This window comes from Phasianus colchicus, chromosome 2, assembly GCF_987193195.1.
Source record: "Phasianus colchicus chromosome 2, bPhaCol1.hap1.1, whole genome shotgun sequence".
Taxonomy (NCBI): Eukaryota; Metazoa; Chordata; class Aves; order Galliformes; family Phasianidae; genus Phasianus; species Phasianus colchicus.
Genome location: NC_143437.1, coordinates 28,215,841 through 28,242,695, shown reverse-complemented (window position 1 = coordinate 28,242,695; position 26,855 = coordinate 28,215,841). Strand labels below are relative to the sequence as shown.

At 39.4% G+C, this 26,855-nt stretch overlaps 1 protein-coding gene across 1 annotated transcript in view; it reads right to left on the bottom strand.

The window, feature by feature from the left end:
* The window catches only part of LRFN2 (leucine rich repeat and fibronectin type III domain containing 2), a 134,921-nt gene that overhangs the window by 12,274 nt on the left and 95,792 nt on the right, over positions 1–26,855 (bottom strand). Inside the window, exon 2 of the mRNA XM_031594318.2 lies at positions 25,301–26,693. Coding sequence (XP_031450178.2) covers positions 25,301–26,673 — 1,373 coding nt within the window. The 5' untranslated portion in view covers positions 26,674–26,693. The remainder of the gene's footprint in view (positions 1–25,300; positions 26,694–26,855) is intronic.

Below are 26,855 nucleotides of genomic sequence, written 5' to 3'. Positions count from 1 at the left end.
AGAGAATGGATAAGGTAAAAAGAACCAAGACAATTCAGAATGACTTTTGCAATAACATAAGAAAAAAACATGCTTTTTTTCAAGTGTAAAAGGAGAGTAAATAGTACAAAAGTCACTGGTGGTCAAAAGTATTGTCTCCTATGTAAAAATAATAATAATAATAAAAATTATATATATATATATATATATAATATTAAAAAAGAAAAGCACAGATATATAATGAAAATATTCCTGAAGCAGAGGTTTGATATTTTGCTAGTCTCTGGGTATTGCATATAAAGCAAAGATAAAGGAAGGCTAGAAGACATGGAGATATTGAATTAAGGAATTTTCTACAAGAGACAAGAATACCGTTGCATCCTTTGAGTTTGTGATGCCAAAATTAGATAAAAGCATTTCTCTGCAAGAAGAGATACGCTGCTTTTTTCAAGACTGAGCCTGAGCCAAAAGCAAACTGTGTGAAGAGTGGCAAATACATTACTGAAATGGGAAGTAAAATCCATCAAGTCAGAAATCAAGTTTTCATTTGGAATGATTCCAGTAGAAAGAAAAGGAGAAGTCAGCGATAGATTCCAATAGTAGCAGTGTATTCTCCCCTTGAATTAAGCTTCTCTCTTTAAGGGTCATAGGTAAGTGTCACAGATTTTTAGTACATCAACAAAATGTACAATGTAAAAAGTTGTCTAGTAGTGTTGCTTCCGTGTTACAAAGAGGCACAGAAAACAGAAGGAAAGCAACATGGGTCATCTGATAGGGTAATGGCATGACTCAAAACTGAATACTAGCAGTCCGAAATCCCAGATCGTGATCCCCAGTTGTGAATCCATCGCAAAGAGGTAAGCATGAGTAGTTATTACTGGATTACCTTCTTCCAGATATTAGCCATATACTTCTGCAGATAGATATTTGACCCTCCTCATGTTACTTCTCATTCACAGAAAGTACACAGGGGGTTCAGAAATACTTGGAAAGTAATTAAATCCTAATATTAAGCAAGGTGATCTATTAAAAGAGAAGTTTACAAATAGAAGACTGGACAAATGTGGTATCTCCCCTTTATTTCAGAGTATCACGATTAATCTGTTGAGGGTTTGATGGTGTAACATTAAGAAAAAACTAGAATTTCTTATCATGGTTCAAGTTCTCCAACTGTCTAAAGTTTTATAGGAACCCTAAGATTTAGTCATTTACAGCTTAAGTTGTGCAGTTTTGATGAATATGGTTTTAGGATCAACTGGACCGAGACAGCAAACAGCTGCTCGACAAGTAAATAAGCTTTTAGCAGAAAACTAACTAGAAAAAATGCTGAGTATGCCATTAGTCTGTTTATATAGCTATATACAGATCTGCTATCATTATTACTCATTTCCAGTGACTGATCATTAGTCATCATATCCGAAGGTTTTTGCAGTCACAAATGTTTCTTTATCCACTACTAGAATTAAAGTCAAAGGAGCTTCTATACATTACAGGTCTCCCTTTGATGTCAGTACTGATATGAGAAAAGAGCTTTTGAATAATGTCATTGAAAAAAAATAAGTTTGAATACATCAGAATCAAATGGGTAATAACTCCAGATATTGTTGTATTTGAAATGAAATTATGGATTTTTTTTGTTTTTAATCTTTCCTTGAAAAACTTCCATAGTGGTGAGTAATGAAGGACGAATCTCTGCTCTGTAGATTTTCAGTTGCAAAGCTTGAAAAAAAGTCTTCTTCACTCTGTAAAATCAGAAGAGGTTCTCTGAGGTCCATTGCTGTAAAATCTGCAAAACTCCTTCTGTAAACTACAGATAGTGTAAGTAAGTGGGATGTGCAAAAAATGACCCTGAGAGCTTTAAAAAAAAAAAGAAAAAGAAAAAGAAAAAAGAGAGCATTAAGCAGCAGCAAAACCACAGTGTGACCCCTTCCAGAACTATTCATAGAATGGAGGGTAAAATACTCTAAGAATATGATTACATAGAAATATAAGATTCACAGCTTCTTGGAAAGCACATCCAGCATTGTGTTTTAGGGTACATTAGTTCCATGCACACACTTGTGACTGTTATCAGTATGTGCATTTGACTCATCATTTCTAATAGCTCATGTAATCTTTCAGAGTAAAATTGAGCACGTCCTTCTTTAACAGCTACCAGTGCTGAGAGGGTTCATTACCTCTGCGGTCAAGAGGGAATGACCTTCTGTTGCCCTTACTAAAGCATTTTCTGTTTGTTTGCTTTTTTTCTCAACAAACAATCACTCCAGAAGTATCAGAGTGCAGCTCGGAGTGAGTGAACAGGGAAACAAAGTAGACAGGAAATTTATTCTCTTGTGAAGGCCTATGAAGCTGTGCTTCACATAGCAGATCTGATTTTGGCTTCCCTGCATTGGGATGGGGTGGAAGAAATCTTCAGTTTGCCTCTGCACCACTGCAGCTCCCGGGCTCTTAATTCTCTATATCATTTTTGAGCCCTCTTTCTAGATCACATCTAGACAGTGCTTTCTGCATAGTGTGTGAAGGTGGGATAGGCACTGCCCTCAGCTTGTGGTAGGAATTCAGCAAGGCACAGTGTAAGTCTTTTTTGCTTCATGAGGGAGCTAGTGTTAAACTTGAGCAGAGCCTCTCACTGTGACCAATGAGATGTCCTGTCCTGCTTTCTTGCTGGGAAACTCCTGCAGCTCTGGAGTGTAGTGATTTACTTTTGGAAAAGTTTGATTTCCTTTCTTATTTCTCTACCTCACCCAAATTCCAGAAGTAATGACAAGTCCCCAGAGGAAGAAGTGAAGCTATAAACCTTCTGAACTCTGGCTACACAAGAGGGGAAGATATGGCCTGTCTCCATATGCCTATAAAACGAATATCCATACTTCCCCAGGGAAGTGTGGTAAAAGAAGTAAAATGAAAATGGTCTCCTTTAAGACTGCTTGTTGTTCCAACAGTCTCTGGAGACAGCTCAAACAGAACATCTGCCTGTTTTGTTCCTGATCCTGTTCCACTAGATCACACAGGTGTGAAAATCTTTTGTCCAAGCACTACAAAACTTGTCTATCCATCTTAGAGTTCAGGATTATTTTCAAATGAGAGATCTATGGTGCAGTCCTTTCCTGGACACACACATGTTGTCTTTGCAGGTGTGTATTCGTGCTATGCCCTCACTCAGTGAGAAAGTTTATCCTAGACCTGATCTGGGAAACACTGTCCCTACTGTGGCACAGCCACAAATTTGGTGTTTGGAAATTGCTGTAAAAAAGATAGCTGTGGCACTGCAATAAGCCTGCAAGCCACTGTCTTTTACATAACCTGAGGAAGTTACTATCTAATGTGTCTCATGGGTAGATTAAAATTAATTTATCACAGCCAACAGAAACCACAGAGAAAGACAAATGATTCCCCACAATGCATGTATTTCTCTTTTTCACATTAGCCTGACTATAAGCAACAAGACAAACATAGAGTCTGGTCCTAAATTCCTGTAGCTATGCACCTAATGAAGGTATAATTCTGACTCACAGTGATTAAATTTTAGTGAAATATTAAAAGATGCTTAATTGGTTTTAGTGCCTCAGCAGTATAAAAGAATTTATTCTGTCATGAATAAACTTCATAACTGTGTTCCAGAAAATTAGTTACTTTCTAATGACCACACTGGCAACTTTTTGCATCACCATGGAAAAGGAGAATTAGATGAATAGATGAAAGTGCTCTTGTAACTACCAGTACAGTTCCTTTCTCCATAATGTGAATACACTGAGGTCTGCCACAAGTTTCACTTAGGTCTTGTTTTCCCTTGTGCTCTCTCTGGGTTTGCCTGTAGATATGGCCAACTTATTCTTTTCAGTGTCCCACAACATTCATATTTGTGAATCCACTGTCATTTGTGGATTGATTTTTTATTTTTTTTTTAATCTCTTTTTTCAACCTTGCTCTGGAGTGAATCATCCTGCCCTCCCTCTGGCATGAAGACAATTGTGCTTGCTGCTCCCAAGCATATGGTGTAGCCTAAAAAAGGGTTATCTTGTAGGAGTATATCTGTATGGATCCCTTATTACATAGCCCCCTGGGGAAGAATTAGGAGGTTCTTTTTTTTTTTTCTCCTCAAACTGCTCTAGGTTTTTTTTTGTTTGTTTTTTTGTTTTTTTTTTTTTTGCCTACTGCTTTCCAACATGCTCATGATTCCTCGAGAGATGAAAGCTCACTCCCATTACAGCTGGCCTTTTGTGTATTGCTCAGCAAACTTGGATCCATTCTACTGCCAGAAGCTAGTTGCATAAGCTGCAAAAGAAACTACACAAGTTTTTTTTTTCTTTCTGAGTTCATTGTTATAGATTTATCTGGATTCTTTCTCCATAAGAATTAAATCCAGATTCTGGAGTATTTGGTGAAATCATGCTACAGTTTTTTGCCTCTGAAGGGAGCAGCCTGCAATCACTTGAGAAGAGAGATTTTCAGCATTACAAATTCCTACGATGCTCTCAGTTTGAAAGAGTTGGTAGCATGATCTTTTATTCCATCTTCTCTTGGATTAAAAGGTTTGTACCCCTTAGGAACCTATAAACATCTTCAGAGAAAAGATGTTTTTTCATATGAAGAAAGCAAAGGATCAGTATTTCACAGGAATTCACTACAGTTTTAGGCACATAATTTTATGTCTTCCAAATGTTTTAACCAGTATTCAAAAGTGACTAGCTAGAATAGTCTGTAGAACAGTCTGTAATGGAAAAGCTCTGTAAAAATCAAGAGAGCTATCCTGAATTGAGGTAACTCCTGCCTCTGTTCTTATATATGAGACAATCTTAGACAAGTAGGTTCAACTCCTAGGATGCTTCTATACACTGACTGAAATAGATTTCAGGCTTGATAGAACAATTGCTATTGCAGTTGCCCACACAAAAGCTTACTCAAGCATGACCAATGTGGATCGAGCTATCAAACCTGACTGAAACAGATCTCCTACCTAAGTGGAAACTAGAAGCTTGGTGGTGGCTGGAATCAGAAATACATCATTTTCAGGGTGGACAGAGGAAAAGTGTAACATGTTTACAGTGTGACTCAGATAAGGGTGAATTGAAAGTAAATAGGACAGCATGGCCATAAAAGTTGAAACAGAAAAGTACTGAGACAAGTCACCGAAGCAGCAACATGCAGTGCTTGAACGCTTTCTTCAGTGCATATCAACAGAAGTGTTTTATAGCTGCGCTTCTACTTACTATACCTGACCAGACCTATATCACTGGACTGAGTCTGTGATTGTTTCTTAAGAGAACTCTGATTCTGCAGTCTGTCAACTGCAGCCCTGCTAGCATTCCAGTACTTGAGACCTTGATGTTGACATGTCAGTTAACACAAGCAGAAGCAGCAAAGAGGAAGACACTGAGGAATGACTCGAGTAACCTCTAACCATTGCAGACAACAATACACCAAAACAGACAGATCTAGTCCACATTCCTTTCACAAATGACTTACAGCACAGAAGGCAAACTGAAAGGCAGAGAAATGTGTGTGCAGTGCTCAGAAGTTCTTTGGATGCATTTGTCCAAGGGATTGGTTAGCTAAGAGCATCACTAGACTCACACAAGAAAGAATTAGACATTTTCATATTTTCCCTTTCAGCTACAGCCCAAAGCAAAGGATCGTAATTATTTCTTCTCAGTTTACTCAGAAGTACAAATATTCCATGCAAGCTGGCTCTCATAGAGACAAAATCTATTGTAAGTATTACAGAAGAAGAGACTAGGAGAGGTTAATGGATCATAGCATAATTGTCTGGCCAGTAAATACATGATATATAGAGAGACTGATTCTGACATTTACATTCTACACCTGTGGATCTGTTAAGGTTTGGTAGGATCATTCCTATCACAGTCCTCGACCAGAGTCTATGAAATGATCAGCGCCTGTTTTCATTAGCCTTACTTTCAGAACTGTAAGGAGAGGTCTTGTATTTGTAGACATTCACTGACTGAAAGCTTGACATCCTTTTACCACGTCATTTAAATACAGTCTGCTTAGTTCTCAACGAAGGAGAGACCATGTGATATCTATTTTTTGATAAGACCTAAGAAAATCCATTCAGCATATGACTGCTATCACATAACTGTCAGTTAAAGTAATGAGTATTCACACTCACAAAAGTTAAAGCAATTGAAATTTGTTATAGCATTAATATACATGAAGACACTGAGATTTACTCAACCTGCTAAGTTTACCAAAAGACTTTGATTAACAGCTTGACTGCTTTTACATTCTTTTATATGTGGCTGAGTCACAATTGTTAAGAGCATTATGCGTATCCAGTCTGATTTTCTGGACAGCAGAGTCCAGCAGAGGCTGGGGATTTTATCAGGGGATTCTTTCACTGAACCACAGCACAGTGTTTTAATAGCCACATTATCTTAAGGCTTTCTAAGGGGATGAAGTGTTGACAACCCCACCTCCATTCACACCATAAGGTTAAAATGCCAGAGGTCATTTCCAGTTTGTATGTATTGGTCTTAGCTACCAAGAAATATAAAGAGCAGTTGCCTAAGAGCCAAACTAATACACATACTTTGTATGTATACTTTGTGGTGAGAAGCGGACAAAGTCAGCCTATTTAAAGCCAAATTTTTTTATTTTTTCTTTTGAAAGAGTGAGAGGATGGTGTGGGTTTCTGTGCCCGGGAGAGAGGGGAGGGTTAACTGAGATTTGGAATAGAAAGAATAATGCCATGAGTGATGAATGGTCTGCTAATGGCCAAGATGACTGGCTAAATAGTCAGTGTTTCCTCATAAACTGATTTAACTGGGCTTGCAAAAGACCAATTAGAAATAAACAACCTGCCCAATGCCGTTATAAATATGAAGATGAGCATGCAGAACTTGTCTATGGAAAAATAGCTAGGATGATCGGTTGATATTGAAGAGAATGCAAAGACCATGGTAAAAGGAAGACTAAAACATTCCATGTGTAAGAGGAAAGAGACAGTGGTCCCAGGTATTTGAAACAAGTCTGGACTGTCCAGAGATGGGTCATTTGTTTTGTATCCAAACTCTTGAAACATCTTTGGGTTTGTGAAGTATTTGTGTATGTTATCATCACTATCAAAAGTGACATGGAAAAAAATATTTAGAAGCTTTAGCTGAAGAACAACACAAAAGCAGTGTATTTGCAGCTCAACATGCTCATTCCAGTTTCTACAGTATCACTCAATGCTGATGTGCTTCTATCACTTTGTTTTTCATAGTCTGTGGAAGATGCCATTATCATTCACCCCAAGGGTTTTGTGCAGTACGTTTTCAATATTTTCATGATAAACTATTTTCAAAACTTTTTCATGTAGATGAAATAAAAATGACCTTTATATTTTACTTTTGTCTGTTCACGGTCAACAGCAGCTCTGTGATCTACTGACAGTGGCATAAGCTGCCAATGGAGGAAGGGATATCCCATAGCTGTCAGTGATTAATAGTTGCATTTCACTCTCCTCAGGGCCATAACTCACTCAAAGCTTCAGCATTTGAGAATGATGGAACATCTCTGGAACAGATAAATCCATAAATCCCTCCAATCCAACAAAAAAATGTCAACTCTTTAGGAGTTTGTTCACAAGTCAAGCTGCAGTTTTTAGATTAATATGTGCATGTAACACAAGAGGGGTAAAAACAGATGACCAATAGGAAAAAAACAAGTAATTTAAGGCTTAGTAATAGTCACTCTCTATACTCCATTCATTGTTCTTCACTTTGCAGGAAGAAAACATGAGGCAGGTGAGATCACTTAGTGTCCACAGTATTTCAATCTCCTGCAGTCTCTTCATTTGCTGTTGTGCTAGGAAGCACATTCTGAAGCACAGAACTTATCTATTATACAGAAGCATCTGTACAATAATATCATAAACCAGCCTTCAAAAGGACTGCCATGAGTGTGGTATAGCAACCAAATCATTCACAGTTGACTTTAGCTACCAAAATATACCTTGTTTAAGAGAGGTCTTGCCCCCATCCTGGCCACACCAGGTGCCAGCCCTGCTATCCCAGGGCTGTGGTAAGCCCAGCTAACGGGTCCTGATGAGACACAAGCCTTAAGAAAGGCAGAATAGCTGTCACTCCAGTCAGGCAGCTCTATCTCATGATGAAAACTTGCGGCAGCCCTTCTAATCACCACCTAAACTGGATGCTGAAGCTAGGTAATACAGAAACCTCTCCCGGGGAGCCAAGCGATGTGTTTGCATGGTGATCAACAGCACTCAACTTCTTCATAAACAAAACAGAAAGTGTGTGAAATTGCCAGAATGCTAAATGTGGAAACAATGAGTTGCACACTATAGAGTTCTGCTTCAAAGATTAACATGGAGCTTTTCCAAACTTGAAACAGAAAAGTCTCCTGTAGTTCTGAGAAGCTGTGATTTATTTCCAGAAAGGAAAATAAAAGAAGGTAATTAAAGTTAAATAGTTTTATTTACATCTTTAATTTTTTATATGAGCACTAACTTTTTCAGTTCTCCATTTTCAAAAGCAGAATTTAAGAAGATTTTTATAACTACTCGCTATACGATATTATTTCCTACATATTTTTTCCTGCATATTGTATAATCTTACTTCAAATTTGGTCTAAAAAAGATTTACAATTTTTTGAGTTGCTCTTCCTATAGGTATTTAGGATAAGCAATAGCTTAATGAAGAAAAGCTTGAATATTGCTTTGAACAGTCAGACTCTGCAAAGGTTTGGTGCTTATCCAGATTTGACAGAACAACAGGGAAATTTCCATAGCTTCTGCGGATGCAAAATAGGACTGGAACCCACCAAAAAAAGTTGTTGTTCTGCTTCCATTCCTGGCCTGCTCCACAGCAAATGAAAGCACCTCATATTATTCCCTTGCTGAAGTAGAGAAAATAATGAATTCTTAGAGAACTGTGTGTTATACCACCCTTAGAAGCAATATTGCATTTCTTATATCTGAGTTAATAATCTCATGGTAGTTACTCTTATGTAGATGATCACAGATACATAGGACATATGTGTATCACATATATATATATATATAGGACATTCCCATGTTGGCTGACGAAACTATGTCCTAAGTATACACTAATCTACCTATTCTCAGTAAAATAATGATTAGTATAAAGAGAATCTCAAAATAATGGAGTGAGAAGAGATAGCATAAGAATGAACAGCCTGTCATAAAACGCAGTCATAAATGATTTATCTAATAGAGACTTTAAAACAACAACAAAAAAACTCTGCACAGAAATGTCAAGTCATAGCTGACATAATTACATTAATTAGCAAGAAGTCTCACAAAATCATATTGATAATTCTGAACAGAAAACAAAGCTGAAGAAATCTGTCTGATCATGGTTTAAATCGCAAGTGGGAAAAGATAATCCAGTCCTGACATATGGCCTGTTGTGACTTATTAGCTTAGCTCTACTCAGTTCTTGATTTGTAGCCAAAATTCATAGGAGAACAAGATGAAAAGATGTAGGGCTTGCTTTAATCAAAGTTACATTTAGTTCATATCTGGGAAGGGGAAGAGGAGGGAAAATAAAGATTTGTTTCCCCACAATATGTCTCTCTAGCTTCGTATACCATTCATGTGCTCACATATATCCCCCATTTTGGTACTGTGTTCTCCATCTTAAATTCTCTGCCTTTAGGTAAATGTCCTGCAGCTCTCCACATTTTTGAGCTTTCACTAAAACATCACATATGAGACAGCACTGCCAGTAAATGGCAATGCATGTCACCTGGTAAGTTATGCTGGGTTTGCAAAGGAAAAAGACAAAATCTGTGCTTGGAATTAAGCCAAACACGAAAAAGTGAGGGGCTTATTGTGTCACCTACGTGCCAACTTTAGTGGGAGGGATGGCAGTGGAGTAGGAATCTGCTGCTGGTTGGAGAACAGTTGAAAAATGTGGTGGCTCCCCTGACATGAATAGCAGCAGGAAATAGGCTCCTGTAGCTGTTTAAGGCAGAGCCGTTCAGATTTTGCCCAGTAGAGGGATTCATTACTCACACCAAATCATCTTGTCGCTCAGGGAGCTTGTGGAAACTGCACAACTATCTTACACAAGTTTGATGTTTCTTGGACTGTGTGCTCAAAACTCCTACACACACTAACATTAGAAGCATCTCACAAAACCTTGGTATCCTGAGGGCAAAGCTGCTCAAATACCTCGATTGAAACATATTTTTAGCACTAAAATAGAAGTTTCTGCTAGATACAGGTTTTTATTATCTCTTGTTGGGAAGACTAAAATGAAAGCTATAGCTGTGGTGAGCCCCAGTGCTCTTCTTCCCCTGGCACCTGTGAGGGGTGCTCTGCTTTCAGCCCTTGCTCTGCTACTTCACTGCGTTCTCTCCTCCTTTCCCAGTCCCCAGCAAAAAGCTGTCCTTCCTCTTCCTACACCCTGACCATCCCTTCACCGCTGCAAGGGCTGAAAGAAGGGAGACCACGCAGGGATTGAGAAGCTCTGTGGTAAGGGGCCAGAGAGCAAAGTGAATATGACCCATTTTAGAAAACAACAACCCCCTTGACATAATGTACATTTGGGGTGAGGATATCACTCCCAAAGCTGCAAAGAGATTGATAGCAACATTTCCACATTTCTGAATGAAACATTTTTAAAAGATTTTTTTTTTTTTTTCCCCTATAAGCAAAGAAAACAACTGTTATGGAGAATTTTCACCTTGATTCTTGACAGAAACAGATGTTGCAATATTGGAATTTCCCATGGGACAGATATTCCAGGGCTTGTTCAATTTTAAACATGACTAGAAAATAAAACTGAGTTGATATATGGTTTACTTCTTCATAGCTGTTTCAGAGGCAGGTGGTTAGAGGGTGTGCTGGACAGATGTTGCACATTGCTGCATTAACTGTGAGACTAACTAGTGTGGATCTTTTCTTTTTTTTTCCTAAATTTGCTTTCTAATTTGCTTCTTGTCCAACACCACATTGTAATTCATATAGGCAGTGAAGGTTTGCTTTGTGTAAACTGAGGAAATAGCTTTAAAACTGAAATCTTGTAAAGAGGGGCAGGAAACAGATTATAACCTAGCTCAGGCATATACAGTTTCACTGATGGACATAAAGCTTGGCAAACATGTTAATCCAATCCTAGCTGTCAGAGCTTGAGTGCTAGGAGTCTGTCAGGAGGTGGGCCCCATGATGACTATCAAAGCTCCTCAGCATCATGCAGCCGTAACGGCACAGCTGACAGCTTGACTAGGTCCACAGCAAATGGTAGTTTTCAAAAGTTTTACCACACCTCTGCCATTGTTACTGTGACTAGTCACATCCAGGTGCCGCCAAGAAAGAGGAAAGAGGAAAATCGTCTATAACACAATCCCAAATACGCACAGTGAAAAGCTTACTAAGACTTTGCACGATAACATTTTTAGGGTCTCTAAATGGACAGGTATAGAATAATTTGAAATAGGTATGTATGATCAGCCACCACCACTGCAGAGTTATGAGGTTTTTTTAAGAGGGAGCTGGAGGAATTTGCTGGTGGTAGGCACCATTAGAAAACAAACAAACAACAACAACAAAAAACCCCACATGTGTAACAATTACATACGTTGCAGCAGCACAAACAAGCATGCTACATGCTAATCAGGCTAAGGATGTCTATTGGACAGCTACTGCCTGTGTAATCCCTACTCAGAAAAATTCAGAGCAGCTCTTTTTACCAACTTCAACGTGCTATTTTGTTGTGTTCTTCATAGGGTACATAAATACAGATTTGATTCCATTCACCTCCAGCCTTGCATCTCAGTAAGGGCCTAAATACAGCTAGTAACAGAACCAGGATGCATGTAGTGATGAACTAACCCTACTAGGGAAAAATGAAATATTTTTTTAGTTTTGAGATTTAAAGGCCAAACTCAATAAGCTTGATACTTGCTAGATATATATCCTTTAAAGATGCTAATATAAAGATTAAAATCACTTTTGGAGGAAGGAGGAAAGCTGTATCATAGTTATTTTCTACACTAAAGCCAAAATATCAACTTTTGCAGGAATTTGTCTGCCTCTCTGCTACTCCTAGGAGCCTGGCACTTCTGCCCTCCAATGCTATTCCTCTTTTTCCACATGAATTACCAGCATAATCATAAAACCTGATGGTTGACTGTTATCAACACTCGCTGCTACGCAGTGAAATATGAAGAAAAATCTGAAAGAAAACCTGAAATGAAGCTGCTTAAGAATGACCAAATAAAAAGATTTACTCTGAAAAATACTCCAGCTTTGGCATAATTAGCTAATTAAGCCACAGCCAGTATAATTATCTACTTTTACAGAGAGTGGATGAGAAAAACAAAGCAGAAAGGTGAAACAAACAATATTGTGTTTTAGTGTAAAAAAAAAACAACAAACCAAGCCAAACCACAATAAAACAAAGCAAAACAAAACCTTTAAAATAACCTTAGATGCTTCCATTAGCCAGAATTTGTATAGCACAAATTCTAGCCTCCTCTTCACCCCACTCCAGACTGGTGCTGTCCCTGAAATGGGATTTACTATCCCTATCGTTGGCATTTTCCCAGGCACGAATCCTGCTCATAGAGTTTATTCCATCCCCTCCCTTGCAAGCAGTCCTTCACCTCAAAAGGTCTTAGTATTGAAAGGGAAAGAATGTAAACAACTAGACACACATTTAGTCTTGTGTCCTTAGCATGCTTTGTCTCCCTAAGCAAATCACAAGTGCCAAGCATGCATGTGAGGTGCTTCTGCACTGTTGTGTTCTAGAAGGAGATTGAAGCTTTACTAGGGCCACTGAGGATGCCACAGAGCTGCAAAAGAGCATGCAAAAGAAGAGGCACAGAGAGGTGAGCCCATTTCACTCCTCCTCCCCACTGCTATAACTAAATCTTGGCAACAGCATCAAATTCCTCCCCACAGCAGTCCTCATCCCACAGAAGCAACAAGGGTGGGCAGAAGGTAATGATGTGTCCTTCCCCTGGAGTAACTAAGCTGAAATTCTTTCTCCACATAAGTTGGCAGGACTCAAACTCTCTTGGATGCTGCTGTCCCAACTTCGTTTTCAGTACAATGTGCTGGGAGGCTCAGAGCACAGCTATTGCTGCCAGGCATCCTTCTCATTCTGCAGCAGCCTTCTGGAGAAGAGACACAGACATCCCCACCCTCCCAGCACTGGCAGAAGGACTGACTCATCAAACCCAACTCTCTGAGGCAATCTGCCAGACAACAGAGCTGCTGGTGGGGTGCCTTGATGCTGTCAGCTATCCATATGTCGATTGGACAGCTACTGCCTGTGTAATCCCTACTCAGAAAAATTCAGAGCACAGTTGGGTATGTCTACATGTGAACCGATTCCATCATCCAAGCCAATTAAATAAACAAATGAAGAGTTAAAAAAAAAGTTTGTCATTGAACAAACAACTCATCTATTTATTTTCTTGTCAGCATGAACTAAACTATGATATAGTAAGTATATTGCAAAATTTAAACCTGGGCAAATTCAAAATGATAGGAAGGGTGGGGGAGAGAGGACAGGTGGGTGGATTCAGCACAAGTTAACACCTAGTGCTGGCTGACTCAAACTGTTCATCTCTGCAAATAAACTGATCTGTAAACTAAGAGCAGCTGAGCAGAGGGGAGTTACAACACAGCCTCACCATACAGGGGATTTCCAGCCACCCCAAAGCAAAGCAAAGCAAAGAGTTTTCCTATCAGAGGCATGAGGCTAGATATGCTTCTTTCCTTCTTGCCCAGCACTCACATAGTCCACTTCGTTGTTCTGGCACAGAGCTGATCTTGTTTCCATTCTGCAACAAGCTCTGCCAAAGGTGAAAGCAAATTCCGACTTCTTTTCTAGGCAGTGTTGCTTTGTGGTATTGTCAAATGCTCTAGGATCTAGCACAACCATACTGTAGCTCTGGGACAGCAGCAGGGCTGTGACAATAGGGCAGATCAGCCTGCTCTCTGGACTTCATCTCTGACTATGAAAATCAGAACATTTCACTTTAAACATAGAAATATTCCCCTTGCATGATAGTTTGAGGTTCCTTTAGACTGCAGCACCAGCCTGTTATCCTCAGACAGGACTGAAGTACCGTTGTGCTTGGCACTGTTACAGATCATTATAGATTACAGGGTAGATGCCTGTACTGCCCTCTTATCAGACTTTGAAACAAGACATCGTTTGGGGGAAAAGGGTAATATGACAGCGAAATAGCCCATATCACTTTTTCAAAGACATCCATTACCTCACATTTTCTTTCTTCACCATCAGAAATTTGATCTACTTTTTTGCTGTGTGCTTTTAAGAACAAAAAGGAATAAACGATTTCCTTGTAGCACAAGCCTTCATTGAATATCTACAAGTACCATACTCAAAACATTACATGGAATATGAACCTCCTTTCTGCCTCAAGTCTTACAATCCTCAGCTTTCTGAAATCCTCCTCTTTCATCCTTGCCTGACCAGAGCATTATCACAAAGGTTATTCACCACCACCATCCCAATTTAAGCCTCAGAACTGGTTTAAATTAGAAACAAACATCGTATCACTTTGCACTGAGTGACTGGAGTGATTTTTCCTTACCCGGAGTGCATTTTCCTACTAGAGGTAAATCCAAAAATAACTACAATCATAAGAACTAAAGGTAATGAAGTGTTACTATATAGCTTATTCAGTCTAGTGCATTCCTACTTTCTTTTATTTTTCCAGTGCCATATCTTTTTGAGTTCTAAGATTTTCAAAAGATGAAGTAATTTCTCTATGGAAGTAAGCTGAATCATTGCTATCATACGTTAAGGTTAACCAGTGCAATCCTCATACAAAAAGATACATTCTTTCTGAAACAACCTGGGCACACAAGCTGAAAGCCTGGTATGAGAGAGAGAAGATATAACAGGAAATTCAGAACAAAGAATTAGGTAGCTGAGTCTGTAGATATAGCAGTGAAATAAGGTTGGGCTGCTCTAGGCACAGTATTTTACACGTATATACTCTGAAGATATCTGACATGGGCTGAGGAATCCTCTCTCTTCTGCAAGCTACAAGTTCACTAAGGAAAGGCATGTCTCTTATTTAGGATAGCTATTGCCATAAGCATCTGGTCTTGTCACAATCCTGTAATTAATTATGGGTCATGACACCCAAGAAGGCCTTACTACCCCTTGGCTAAAAGGCAGCTTGTGTGCTGGCTGTCAGTTACTATTTAGTGTTTTGATTTGTGTGATGAATCCTGGGTCTACCCAAAATGTTTTCTTCCACCTTCACTTTTCATGAAACCTATTCATTTGTTCACTGTGTTCCTTTCTTCAAAGCAAAACTTATCCTTACTGGAAGTGGCATTTTCTATCAGTTAATGATGGGAAGACGGAGCAAATAACAAGGTGCTGGTCCTATTTTTATCTTTTTCAAAGACAGACTTGCGAGAAACAAAATTCTTAAAGCTGACTTCCTTTTTTTAAGACTGTCCTGGGGGGTCAGTCTTCCTCTCAGGATGCACTTACTGAGGATGGGATGGCAGGGTAAGTCACAATGCATTCATAGTTGCATATTCTTCTAAAGGCTTCATATTCTTAGAAAAAAGTATTTCTGAATATGATTAAAGGACATAATAGTGACATCTGGACAACTTTCTCCTTGTCACAGTAACAATGAAACGCTGCTGATCCTATTTGTTTTCATTCTTTCCTGAGTTTTCTGATATTGCAACATTTTTCCTTTTTACAGAGTGGCTCTACAGTCCAAACCCTCTCAGAACTTCATTTTCATTATCCCTTTGTGGGCTGGGAACCCCATGCTGTTATCAGAATCCACTGTTTTCATTGAATCTTTTCCTGTTTTTAGGTCCTGTTTTCACATCAGAACATGTGAAGAATAAGGGAGATATCTGCGCTATCCTCATAAATCCTGGTTAACTCTACATCTGTCCCAGTGATTATAAAATAGTCCTACATAAAATTCTATACACAAGGTATTGTGTGAAACCCAAAACAATACTGGCTTCAACTGCTCAGGACTGGAAGACCAGGAATGTTAGGAACTTGCTGCAGAAGAAGGTAACCTCCTCCAAATACCTCCAGTATCAAAATCTAAAACAAAAACAGCTTTGAAATGGGTAAACAGCCTTCCGATGACCTCAGAGGGGAGCTGTGGTGGTCACACTCTGAGATCACTGATAGTTTTTCAACATATCCTAAAAGGACTCAGATGTCAGCAATAGCAACCCAAGATGAGGAATCAGTTAGAATGGTGGATCTCCTGCACCACCTGGAAGTCAATGAAGCACTGGAAAGACAGGAGCACTGTGAATCTGCTGCAGACACCACCTGTAAAAGTTAGACACCAAGTGGGGCATCCTGCATGCTTAAATGTGCATTATTTATACAAACTGTGGAGGAAATACAGCCTTGTTATTTTCACTGTTCCTTTCAGGAGAGGACAATCCTCTGTTGTATAGGTACATGCTGTATTGTTAGAGCTCTGATCTAAGATTGGTGCTACTGAAGATATCTTTCCCAAGTCAAACAGTTTTATAACATATATTTAGCTACAGTAACAACATTAAGATTGCTGTATTTTCCCAAATCATGACATGAGGAGGGGAAATTATCATATTTGAAATGCAAGGAAGGACTTTATGAGAATGCACTGAAAACTAAATCAGGACTGCTCCCAGCTGTGTTTCCGGAGGCATGTTTATTCCACTACCTTACTGAATCACCTTGAGCAAGATATTTAACCTCTTTCTTTCTATATCTCTGACTCTAGAAAATAACAATAATTCCTAAAACACAAGCTTTTCAAGCTGATCTAAAGCCCAGCAGAATGAATGATGGTTACTCATTTCTAAGGGTCTTGACTCCAGCCTTCAGTCAAATATTTAACTAGTTAATGTTTGTAACTATCAGTGCTGTTATTACTTTGTATGTCTATAAATGACATGGGAGGATGTTACTGTTAGGCAGGTAGCAATGGACATAAGTGGATTTTTTATTTTACTTTATTTTTTGCATGGAGCAGCGTATGAACTGCTATAAACCTGTCCCAAATTTAAAATAGCAGAGAGAGTGGTAGCTGTGCAGCTGTGTTCTGGCTTGTTAATATTCACGAATGGTATGAATTTGAATATATTAAAACTTTTCATTTAGACATCAAAATGTTGACTCACCTGAATCTTAATCAAATTTTTTTTCTCTGGTTCATTTTGGCATCAAATGTGTAGCTCACTATTGCAGTGATGGGTGGGGACAGCTCCTGGCATTTGGGTTCAGAACAGCTAAGAGAGGGGATGTGGCAGATGTTATGGGCAAGCACTAGCTCATTGTGAATTCCCCTCAAGAAAAAATGCTAAGCCTTTGATGAGCTCTAATAAATAATTAGCAGCAGAGATAAAACAAGAGTACTGCCTCATGCTGAAAATGGGTCTGAATTCACTCTCACTCTGTGCAACAGTCCTGGCTACAGCAGGGATACTTCCCAGCAGCACAACGGGGCTGAAGTGAGAATTGGACTCTTTGCCTTTGTATTCAACCCCTGACGCGGAGCTCAGGGCCAGAGGTATAAAATACAAACAATCCATATACCTCACTAAATGTTATATGCCTTGTTAAACTTCAAGGGAAATGGGAATACCTTGAAATTAGTGAAAGGCACCATCCCACTAGTCCCTGCGGTCTAGAGTCACAAACTCCTTCTTCACATGCCCTCATATACCCCTCATGCACACACAGAGGGACTTACGCCCTTCGAGGATAAAGGACTACTTACTATTTTGACTTCAGTTGTCATTCATCAAACAAAATATTGGCCTAGGTAGTATTTGCATGATCAGCTTCTGTTCATGATGAAGTGGACTGCTTCTGACCAGTGTTTTTTTTTTTCTTATTAGTTGCTGTATGAGTATCAGATGGATGACAGTTTATCGCAATAATCTAGGACAACTTCAGGGACAATTTTAAGATGCACATCTATTTTCATTTAATTTTTGTTTAATTTTATATTTTGTACTTGCATCCTACTCATATTTATTTCTTATTTTATATTTTTATTTCCCACTTTATAATCTAGGAATAAATGTAATTTTTGCCATTTTCATTGCATTTTATTTGCTGTTCCTCAAAGGCATTTTATATTTCAAGGGAAAGAATTACAAAGCAAAACAAAACAAAACAAAGAGAGAATAAAAGAAAGAAAGAAAAAGCTCTGTCACTGTATTTCTCCCAGCAAAAGAGAAGATATTAAAGAACTAGATGGAATTTTTTCAGCAGAAGTCAACAAAACTGCACAGTCAAATACATGCTTCTATGAAACAGCTTCTCCATTATGTCTGAAGCCATTCAGGAAGTCTGCACATGCTGCAGATCCTCTAGAAGTCAATGCACACTATTGCAGCAAACCGCTCTCAAAGGACCTGAAGCAACCATGTCAGACTTTCTCTTGCTCTGCTTAGAGGAATTTCTTCCCTTTGAAACTGTGACTTCACTTTTTTATTTTTATATAGCTGCTATCTCAGCCTGTCAAATGCAAATGATTAATACATGATGATTAATATCTTCATGTGATGTCCTCTATACCAACAGTTGTTTTATTATCCAGTGTTTAAATATATAAATGCTTTGACCAAATAAAGGCTTGTATCCTGGATACAATGCTACTGGAATAGCTCAGCTCACATGTTGAGGCTGAGGAGTTGATTTTTTATATCTCTGAACTTTGGAGGACAGTTCAATGCCTAGCCAGGTTTGAGACAGGGATGCAACAGAAAAGGAGGGTAAAGAGTGAAAAGCATTTATATGCCTTCATCTTTATGTACCCAGTGTCCAAATCATGAGGAAAGCTAGATGGTCAGGACTTTCAGAAGAAATTAAATCTCTATCTTCTCTAAAATTGCCAGAATTATGTATTTTTAACTTTTGTCAGAGCAAAAATAATGTAATCATGCTTTATGACAGTATCAGATTGTTGAGATTTGCCCTAACTAAGCAACAGGACTTCCTCTTTTTTTCAGATATTCGCTGGTAGGCCTCCTCACAGCAGGCTTTCACTGTCAGAAACAGCAGTCCAAACAGTGGAACATCCTCTGATGCAGCGTGGTGTTCAGTGTAGTTGTACTGTTGGACATAACTCCCTTACACACCGATATTTCTGAAGTTTGCAGCACCTTAGCCATTAAGCATGTCTCAGAGTCATAAAATCACAGAACAGTTTGGGTTGGAGGGGGCCTCAAAGCCCACCCATTTCCAACCTCCTGCTGTGGGCAGGGCTGCCCCCCACCAGCTCAGGCTGCCCAGGGCCCCATCCAACCTGGCCTTGACACCTCCAGGAATGGGATACCCACAGCCCTTCTGGGCAGCCTGTGCCAGCACCTCGCTGCCCTCTGAGTAAACACAATGGAATAGAGGAAAGTATATGTATATTTATTCCACTAAGCTCTGGGAAATTTGAATTCAGGTTAGTTTCTTCCTACCCTAGGTAAGAGTATTCATAAGTGCAAACACTAAAGTTGTTATTTGCTCATAAAACGCAGTTGCACTATCACCTGACTGCCAAACTGCAGCTAATATTTAACAGAGAGGTGACATGATAGCAGTGGTTAGAGGACTGATCTCTGTTCAGTTAGTCTGTAAAGCACCTGCAGTGAAAGGCACTGTGTAAACGTAAATCAATATTATATTGTTTAAGTAATCAAACCCATGGAACCATTGTTTAAATAGGCTGGAGCTGCAGAGATGTTTATTCATATTTTACTGCTTAAATTGCCTGCTACATAAAATATATATGGAAAAAGTAAGCTTTCAGAAATATATAAAATTTGTTTTGTTTTTTTTTTCCAGTGGTGAATTTATAAGCTAGAAAGCATGTAGTGCTACAGTAATTCTTAATTTGTGCAGATGTTTTTATTACCCTTAGTATGAAATACCACAAAATAAAACAGACCGAAATCTGTCATAAATCTAACAGCTGTCACAATTCAGATACACATTTTTAAGTGGCTACATCAGTGCTTTAATTCAAAACACAGCCGGCAGGCTCACTACAACCTAGGAAGTTCTACAGAACACTTGCAGATTTATTCATCTTTTAAATTATGGTGCATTTATTAATTTCACCAATGCCTGGTGGCCAATACTGAGAAGCGATCCCACATCATGTAGGGCGCACCACACATAAAAAAGACACAGTTCCATCCCTAGATGCCTTACTTAATTCAAGTGTTATGGTTATGTAATGCTGTGCCTTAATCATTTATGCCTATCCCTGATGCTGCCACACAATGTCTTCAAAGGAAGTCTTCCTATTAATTTATGTAGACTCCTGTTAGCACAATATTTTCTATGGTGCTTATCCCTATGAGTAAAGATAGTGCTGTCACCCATTACAGATGGGAAACTCAGGCCCAAAGAGTCTGTTTTCCAAATGTTCATATCTTAGTTCAATCCCATATTAAAAATATGTTAAGCATGCACGTGCCTGAGTTCTACCGATGATTAATCTGATGCTCCTAAATATCTACAGTGATTTTTAAAGGGGAATCCAAACTGAGGAAGATTGTACTCCTAACATTCCCAGAAGAGGTTTTCTGTGGTAGAGCAAGGCTCCCAGTGTTATGCCTAAGCCTAAGGAAAGGCATCTGGTTTTCTCCCATTCCCTTTCTCTCCTGGACATGGGTTACTCTTCCTACACTCATGCAGTTACTTGTTTCCATCAAATAAGAAGTGATTTAGTGTATTTTGGAACAGACTTCTGGTCTTGGCTAAAATGGATGAGAACAATACACATTTACTGTCAGTCGTGTCTGCGTAAGAGTGATTTATATTACAAAAAAAAATGATGAAAGAATGGAAAAGCTGCTGCATTTAAAAGCACATAAATCTCCATAGTCACTTGATTCTGAGCTTTGCAAATTGTATTCTGCTTTTCTAGAAGGAAATCTAACAAATCTTTTCTCCAGTGATTAGTTCACAGTGTCAACAGATAGTTCTACCTGTTGTGCTGTACCACTGGCTGCGGTGAGAACATCTTCCTTTGCTCTGGGTGGGGGGAAGAGGGAAGCTGGAAGTTCACTGAACCATCTGTTGTTTGCATCTCACAATCTCCTAGCAAGTTTCACTCTTCAAGATTTCTACCAGGAGGCACTGGTATGGGTAGGGAAAGGTTTTGAGAAAACGAAGATAATGACAAATGTAACTAATCTTACAGTTCACAGAATCAGAGAATGGCAGAGATGGAAGGCACCTTTGGTGGCAATTTGGCCCAAACCCACTGCTCAGGCACTGTTATCTCCTGCAGGCTGTCCAAGATCAGGTAGCAAAAGCAGATAGTTTTTAAATATCTGCAGGGATGGATACTCAAACTCTCTAGGCAACCTGTGCCAATGCTTGCTCACAGCAAAATGTGTTTCCTCATGTTCAGATGGAGCATTGTGTTTCAGTTTGTGCCTACTGCCTCTTGTCCTGTCACTGGACACCATGGAGAAGAGCCTGACTTTTCTTTTTTTCACCCTCCCTTCAGGTATTTATAAACACTGATGAGATCATTTCTGAGCCTTCTGTTCTCCAGACTGAACAGTTCCAGCTCTCTCCACCTGTCCTTATTTGTCAGGTGCTCCACTCTCTTAGTCAATGCCTTTTGCTGGACTCACTCCAGTACATCCATTTGTCTTTTACCCTGAGGAGCCCAGGACAGGACCCAACACTCCAAGTATTGTGTCACTGGTGCCGAGCAGAGGGAAATGATCACCTCCCTGGACCTTCTGGCAATACTCTCCCTAGCACAGTCCAGAATACCATTAGCCTATTTTTGGCAAGGGCACACTGCTGGCTTATGGTCAGCTAGTATCCACCATGGCCCTTGAATCTTTTCCTGCAAAATTACTTTCTAGCCTGGTGATCCCTAGCCCATACTACTGCACAGGGTAAATTCCTCCTCAAGGGAAAAACTTTGAATTTCCCTTTGTTGAATTTCCCTTTGTTGAAATTTGTGAGGTTCCTGTCAGCCTGTATATTCTTCCTGACAAGGTCCCTCTGGATGGCAGCATGACCCTCTAGAATACCAAAATATTTTCCTTTGCTCCCAGTCTCCTAGAAAGAGGAATCTTAGTTCGGTTCTATATTAAACTAATTGTCTTGATGACAGGATTAGTAGAAGCAGTGCAAGTACATGTTAGAGGAAGAGCTGTATGAGACCACATATAGATCATTAAAACAATGGTGTTTACCTGTGTGTGAGATACAACCCCAGCAACCCCTTCTGTAGGACTTTTACCCATAGAGACACAGATTAAAGCACAAAAGAAAAGCACTGAGATTCCACACATAGCTAAGTGCATGTTCTATAAAAGAAGGCATGTTCCCTTTTGCAACGGTAATGAAAAAGTAATATGTAGCACCCTAAGTTATTTATTTTGTGACACTAGGGGCAGTAGTTGTCACTGCAAGTTAATGTGGACTGAACTGCCTTTCAGACATTTGCACAAGCTGCTGCTTCCTTCCTTTTGGGTTTATCCTTCTCATTGGGAAGCCATGTGGAACAAAGTGCTGATTGAGACCTGTGTTCATTAGATCACTATCAGAAACATGCATCCAGTATTCACTGAAACGGAAAAAATCCTGCTGCTAGATTCAGCAGCGGTCCTGAGATGGCAAATACAAAAGACGGTCAGATGGAGGAAACAAGTAAGCAGTGTTCGTTCCATTAATACTCAGTAAGATGGCACCAGTGTATCAAGAGCTAAACCTCAGATTCTGATACCAGTGCAGCAGTGAAATCAGAAGGCCTAACAGAAAATATCTGTCACTATTTCCCACACTGCTGAATTTTCATGGGGACACTACATTCTATTGTGTCCCCTTTGAACCATCTGCGGCTCCTGCAAAAGGAAACCCAAGGCGGGGATGGAAGCAGAGATGGGATTGGTGAGAACATGATGACCAAGAAACAGGTTAATTCTAATGGGTAGGAAGAACTGATTTTCAATCCTTACTCATGAGTACAACACCCATGAAAAATGCTGAGTGGAGAATAAAGCAAACTTTTGTCTTATGCATAAGACATTTCTTACTAGCAAGGCAGGATTGCTCCTAAGTGAGCACAGCCAGTGGCCCTCAGTCCTGGCACACCACTGTGTTTGAACATATATTGAGTGCCATCGTTTTAGTAGCTAAGGAGTATCACATCCCATTTAGCACATACACAACACTTTATAGAGCAGAATGCTGTAGAAATCTTTTTCCCTTGTGTTTTTCTATACACACATTGCAGTGACATGCATCTGACCAATTAAAGCAAAATAATTTTAGTTAATTAACTCTAAGGGATGATGTGGTTCCCTGGCTGCAAGTCATAAGAGCTGGTTTTGATGCATATGAGTGCCACTGATTAACTCTCAGATGCTGGACAATTCATTTCATCTTCCTATGCTTCATTTTCCCTCTGTGCAAAATATAGGGAAATAAAATTTGTTTTCTTTGTTGAAGCACTTTTGAGAGCTGTGAATGAAAAGAGCTACACGTTATCAATGAATCCTCATAAAGCCCCCATGGGAGATTTATGAAAATAGAAATGTCCTCACTGTGCTTCTGGAAAACCGAGCTATAACCAAGTAATGCAACAGGGCGAAAAACTCACTGAGACAGACTCTTATTCCACCAGATCTGGCAAGCAAGATGGCATCTGCTTCTGCCCATGGCATCCTATCACCCTCTTCAACTCTCTCACCTCTGCATGACTTCACTTCTGCATTGCTTTATTTACCCTGGCTTCCCACTTCACAGCAAATCCAATCACTTCCAATGCCTGACAACCTCCACAAGTTTTTTTCTCTCGCAGGGATATTCTTGTTCACTGCACCAAATTGACTATACATTTTCACATGACTGTACGCATCATTCAGACTACTTTTCGCAGACCTGCATTGGGCTCAGGAACTTCAATGCTGCTAAGTACTTTCCAAAAGTTGCGCCTTAAGAAAAACTAGCACATTTTCTTTGATTGTATTGCAAATATTCCAATATTACTTAGTTTTATCTTATTCTTTCATTCTACTTAACTCTACATAGATGCTGGTCTCAAACTGACAGTTTCACAGTGTATTAGCTAAACTGAATAAGGCAAATAATTCCAAGTTGATAATTGATTTGATTATTTCAACATATTTTTATAATTGAGGAATAGAAGTTAACAGAATTGAGTTTCCCCATATTTATTTTCAGTATTTGAATAAATACTCTTCTGACAAAGTTTGCTCTCAATTAGAATCAAAACCCAAACACTCAGCGTTCTTACAACAGATTCAGTTTTTCTTCACTGGCTTCAGAATTCTTTCAAAGCTGTAGGAATTTATGTGTTTGGTTCTATTTCACCCTTGGATTCTGACTTCTGTTGGTAGCTAATATATATCCAAAGACAAACTTTATCTCAATGCATGTGATGTGTGTGTACAGAAATAGAAAAGCTGGAAAGAGAAATAGAAAAGCAGACAAGGTTGGATTCTAGGGAATTGTCATTAGCATGAGTATGCTACATCAATCATTCCTCCCAGACAGAAGGAATAAGCAGTAACACTGTTTTTCTGTTCTGTTAAGCTGCTTCCTACCCATTTTTAATCCTGTAAATTTATTACTTCTTTCTTTTTCACAGTCAGGTTCACTGCAAGAGGAACACTTGTTTTACATCAGTAGAAGTTGAAGAAGTAGCAGAACTGGAAGAGCTTAATGAATTCGAGGCTTGCTTTCAAAATTATCTCTCTCCTTGTATTTAATATGGTATAAAACATTAAATGCTCCAAAGCTGTCAGCAATTACAGTTGTGCAAAATGGATGTTAGTGAAGTTAGAAACAAGCTATTTCAAATGGGTGAAAAATCTCTTGTTAACAACCCTGAATCTTGAATTGCTGAATAATTAGAGCCTGTGTTATGGGTAGACAGCACAAACTTCCTCCCACATTGCTTCCTCTCACAGTAGTATGTTTCAATTCCACCTACAGGAGGTGGAAAGGGAAACTTCTGACTTCCAGCCTGTCAAGTTTTGCTTTCTTTGTTAAGACTTGTAATGAGGATACCAACAGAGGTACTATTATTTTTTCCTAAATTGGAAATGTTACTGAAAACAGTAGTTAGAAAATACTATAGAGACTTGTAATGTATGGTTCAAAACAGACATAAAAGTGATGAGCAGACCAACAGATAATCCAACAGATTGACAAATGCAACACAGACTCATCAGACACCATTAGCAGTAGTACTGATATCTATCTCAGCTCAAATTTAAATTGGTGACCAATGAGTAAAAGACTTTATATCCTGCTTTTCTCCTCCTGCCATCAAAGGACAAAATAGCAACTGCATTTACCTGTAGATCAGGACTTCATCATCCGAACAGTTATACTGCAACTGATACATTTTTACCCGGGGGGCTGACTTGCTCACCGTCCACTTCACCAAAGCTGAGGTAGTGGTCACTTCTGACACCAGGACTGCCCTTTCTGGTGGGCCTTTTGTTTCTCCTCGATTAGACTTGCTGGAGCTAGTGATGTCTGAAAGCCTGGACTTTGGTGGGGCAGCTCGGCCTGTGCCATTGCTGAGATGAGGGAGCTGAACAATTGAGAGCTCTATTGTTGCAGTGGATTCTCCAGCAGCATTGGCTGCTATGCATGTGAAAGTCCCATAATCCTTGGATGTGGTGATGAGAATATCTAAGGTCCCATTGTCATAGACAGATGTCCTTGAAGAGTTTCCGATGAGGCGGTCATCAGGGGCCACCCAATGAATAATGGGTGTGGGATCCCCAATGGCTTTGCATTTAAGTGTGGCAGTTTGCCCTTCTAAAACCAGCAACTTGTGAGTGTGTTGTGTGATAAGAGGAGGTTCACAAACAAATTCTTCCTCCCGTACATACCAGAAGTACCTTCCTTTTAGACCTGGAGGAGAAGCACAAGTTTCCATATCGTCATCCCTGTCAAGTCTTCTCAACCACAACAGCTCACAGTTGCAATGTAGTGGGTTACCCCCAAAGCTGAGAGACAAAGGTGGAGAAAACGGGGTAACAGCGAATGGAATTACTTGAGATCTGGCAAAGATAGGGTCAGGGGGAAGTTTCTGAAGTCTGTTGGATGTTAGATCCAATCTGGCTAATTTCTGAAGATCTGCAAACGTCCCCTCCGTAATATAGTCTATCAGGTTATGATCTAAACTGAGCTGGTGCAAGTTTATCATCTTCCTTATAGATTCCCAGGGAATGCTTCGGAGGTTATTGTAGGAAAGGTCTAAGTCTTCCAACGTCAGCAAAAAATCCTCAAATGCTTCATCAGAGATGCTGGTTAGCTGGTTGTTGTTTAAAATCAAGTGCTGAAGGTTAATTAAGCCTCTCAAAATATCTTCTCCAATATCAGGCAGCCTGTTGCTGTCCAGATGTAAAGATCGAAGGCTCTCCAAGTCAGTGAAAGAGTACGGCTGTATGTAACTGATGGTGTTTCTGGACAATGTGAGGTCAACGAGCCCAGACATATTGGCAAAATCCTGTCGGCTGATATTAATAATAAAGTTTCCCCCAAGTCGAAGCTCAACAGTCCTTCGATCTATGTCCAGCGGTACAAACAGTAGACCCTTTGAGGGACACAAAGTCCCAAGCGACTCAGACAGGTTCTGGCAGACACAATATTTGGGACAAGCATTGACCATGACAGCCATTCCAAACACCAGGATGCCACAGAGCAATTTTTCCATGGTAAATCACGTAGCAGTACCTGCAAGAAATGGAAACAGTTACAAGGAGCATCAGCAGTTATAATACAGGTACCCTTCATCTACATTTTATCTGATATCTATTTCTAGAGACATTACAGGAGTCGATTTCACAGCAGTCAACACTCTGAGATAGGAAGTTTAAGTGCTACAGCAGCATTTCC